Source organism: Microtus pennsylvanicus, chromosome 2, assembly GCF_037038515.1.
Source record: "Microtus pennsylvanicus isolate mMicPen1 chromosome 2, mMicPen1.hap1, whole genome shotgun sequence".
Taxonomy (NCBI): Eukaryota; Metazoa; Chordata; class Mammalia; order Rodentia; family Cricetidae; genus Microtus; species Microtus pennsylvanicus.
In genome coordinates, this window is record NC_134580.1 from 76,138,599 (window position 1) to 76,142,488 (window position 3,890).

At 35.2% G+C, this 3,890-nt stretch overlaps 1 protein-coding gene across 1 annotated transcript; it reads right to left on the bottom strand.

Annotated features, from left to right (window-relative positions):
• Nucleotides 1–1,484: 1,484 nt before the first annotated feature.
• LOC142844253 (heterogeneous nuclear ribonucleoprotein A1-like) lies at nucleotides 1,485–2,336 on the bottom strand. The gene has a single exon (XM_075962586.1). It carries the CDS (start codon nucleotides 2,334–2,336, stop codon nucleotides 1,485–1,487), a length of 852 nt encoding a protein of 283 aa, XP_075818701.1.
• Between the last annotated feature and the right edge of the window lie 1,554 nt (nucleotides 2,337–3,890).

Genomic DNA, 3,890 nt, shown 5'->3' on the forward strand with positions numbered 1-3,890 from the left:
TAAGCTGTATGTTTTGGAATTCTTTTAGGCAGCCATCACAAAAGGTCTCTCATGTCTAGTTTTGTTAGGTGCTCTCTTGCTCTTGAATAGAGTATTGCTATTCCAGATTACACAAGTTTATTAAAACTATATATGAATATTTATTTGCAAAATTATATGCATTACAGGGATGTAGTTTGGTAAAAAGGTCAACAATGTGATTTCTTATGGCTTACATCTTCACTGTCACTTTACCTTCCTCCTTCTGTATTTGCCTTCTTCCCCTTACTAAAGAATTCTCCTTTCTCTTTTCTCTTTTCCATGCTCAGATAAAAATCCCTGCTATACTTTTTCTATTGCTCCCAAAAATCTTATCTTGACAATGGTCCCATTTTAAATTTCTAGTTTTTGTAGTTATAATTGGAAAAATATTCATATCTGAGCGTTTAATGTAGGATACTGTAGTGAAAAAAATATATAGAAAATTTTATGGAGGAGTCCAGGTCAAGAGGATCATTCCTAGTTCCATCTTTTTATCTGTGAACTTCATGACTTAATTTTATTTTATACCTAAATAGTATTCCATATTGTATATGTACCATATTTTAAACATTCATTATCAGTTGAAGGAAATTTAGGATTATTGCATTTTCATTATTATTGTGAATAGAGTAGTGATAAAGTGATTGAGAAAGTAGTGATGGAAACTACTGTTTTAAATCCTAATCATTCCTCTAATCACATGACCTATCTTTTTGGACTCCATCAGTATTTAATTTTTAAAATTTTCTTAAGCAAGTATCAAACTGGAGGAAGAAGTGCTTTGGTGACAGGGAAACTTGCACTCTATTATATCTAGGAATGTCTCATTTCCCAAATATTGAAACTTAATCCAAGGATTTCTTAAAATTCAACAATTTAAACAATTATGATTATTTCTAAGAGAGGACAAGTAGTATAAGAAATAATTCCTCACATAATTAGCTCCACAAAGGTAAGCCTTGACCATATACATTTAAGAACTGTGAAAGTATTAACTACATGAGCACACCATTCTGATTATGTATAGATTACAATGAAAAATTTAAATTAATGGCCCGTAGTGGTTACTTGTAATTGTCAGTTTGACTATATCTGACATAAACTAAACCACACACATTATAGAGATCTGTAATGCATTTTCATGATCATGTTATTTAAAGTTGGAAGACCCAACTTAAATGTGGTTAGAAATTTCTAGTGGTAGTTAGTCTACTGGAGGTTCACTGGAAGAAGCTAGACTAAAGGGGATCCACAGGAAAAAGGTAGATTAAATGAGGTTTAAGGGAAGAAGCTTTCCTTTTGCTGCCATCTTGCCTTCAGTTCTGGAAAGTTTATTCAACTGATCAGTGAGTCCACTAACCCTGATGCTGTTACTGTTATAGTTGCTGCATTCCTTCATGTGTATAACTCAGCTTCTTTAGTCCTCTATAGAGGACTAGAGATAAATGGCTCTCTGGAAATCCCTAGCCCTTAAGCATGAGATTGATATAACACAGCTTTGTTATATCACCACGACCACTGAAGTTTCCCCCTCGACCAAAATTGTCATTGCTGCCCAAACCGCCTCCACGACCACCACCAAAGTTTCCAGAACCACTTCCACCTCTTTGACTGGACAAAGCACTAGCCATCTCCTGCTTGGATAGGGCTTTTCTTACTTCACAGTTGTGCCCGTTCACAATATGGTATTTCTGAATAACCATCTTGTCCATGGAGTCATGGTCATCAAAGGTGACAATAGCAAAACCTCTCTTCTTTCCACTGCTTCTGTTAGTCATGATTTCAGTCACTTCAATTTCCCCATACTGCTCAAAATAATCTCTTAGGTGATGTTCTTCCATGTCTTCTTTAATACCACCAATAAAGATCTTTTCCATGGTTAAGTGGGCACCTGGTCTCTGAGAATCCTCTCTTGACACAGCTCTCTTAGGTTCCACAACTCTTCCATCCACCGTATGGGGTCTCGCATTCATAGAGCCATCCACTTCCTCCACAGTGGCGGATGTATCAAACCTAAAGCCACTGGATCGTTTGGTGTTTGGATCTCTCATGACCACGCAGTCCGTGAGTGTTCCCCATTGCTCAAAATGGCTCCTCAGACTCTCGTCAGTTGTTTCGATGCTCAGCCCTCCAATGAAGAGCTTCCGCAGCTGTTCCGGCTCCTTGGGAGACTCTGACTTAGACAGGATGGCAGGGAAACCAGAGCCTTCAGCGATGCTTCCTCGGCCACGTCGATGGGCAGAAAGGCAATAAAGACATTTTTTAAAAATTGTGTTTGTTTGTGGGTTCTTGGATGTGAGTGTGCATCGCTTCATGTCACAGTACATATACAGAGCTCAGAGAACAAATTGCCAAATGGTTTTGTCATCTAGTCTTGTCATTAATTATCCATTAAATAACCACTCAAAGTGAAATAATCAGATAAAATATAGAGGTATTCAAACTTTTTTTTTAAGAAATATTTTTTTTTGTTCTAAAACTTAGAGGAAAAAATCTGAATAACTTAATAAGGTATATTTTGCCCACAGACCCTTCATAACCATCTTATTAAGGTGGATATTACCTTAAAGAACACATGTCAATGTTTGTAAATGCAATAATTACCTTTTACATGCTATTTAATAATCAAAATACTTACCCAGGTGCTAAGAATTCTATGCAAATGATTATTTTATCTTCTTGCACTTGGATTCATCATCCCTCAGGATTGCAAATTTAAGCTTCCTGTTTGGCAATTATAGAGTATTATAAAAGAGAATTGAGGGTTCTGATTTTTCATAAGGTATAGTAAATTAGCACCATTAAATGCTGCCATGAAAGAGGTGAGCAAACATTAATCATAGAAGCAGGCTGCTAGAAGGAAGCCGCAAAGGTCACATAGTTAATTCTCTTGACTATGTGTAGACTGTCTTAAAATTAACCTAGACTGATGGGTGTATGTCCTAGCTCTTAGACGACAAATGGTGTCAAGAATGTGTGAACATCAACATACCCAAACCGTGTCTGAGATGATAATTTGTGTAATGCAAAAAGTCATCACAGTTGTACACACTTGAAGAAATCAATTGGGCTGCAAAGCAGTTTAGCAGGACAAAGAGTCAGACTGTTTGTGCTAGGAGATTCTATGAAAAATAGAGAGTCTGAATATAAAACTTCCTGTATCACTTATCTATTTTTTGTGTGTAACTAGCCATGACAAACTTAAAACAAGAATATAAAAATTTAAAAATTTGCTTTACGTATTAAGGTGTGTGTATATGTGTGTGTGTGTTGTTATTTTTTTGTTTTGTAGTTAGCAGGTTTGCAAGGAAGTACTTTGCTTGCTGAGCCATCTGGATACACCCAAACAACAGTTTTTAAAGATCTTAAAGTCATTTAAAAAATAGCAATTTATCTATACAGTTGGTACCTTAACTGCACGAGGACTGAGAGGAATTTGTTTCAGTATAGTGCAGCAGTGCTTCTGGGACATGGTGATCTATTTGGTGGAATTTAGAATAACTTTGCCGCCATGATATCACATACAGAAACTAAATACATTTTTAGAAATGATCTTCTGAGACAATGCAACACATACTAACATAATTTTGGACATGTAGTCTACAAATAATAAATATCATTTTTCTTTGTTATCACCTAGATAATGTGTAAATTACTCCTTGTGATTAATGTGATATAGTTATTAAATAGTAATTTATAAAATAAAACCTTTCCTTTTAATTTACCTTTTATAAAGATGTTTCAAGGATTACACTTGAAAATCTGTTTAAAGCAAAACAATGACTTCAGTGGCAAGTTAAATCTTAAAATCTAAAGTAATACTAAATGACACACTTAAATCTGAATATGCGGCACAAACAAAAAGAAAC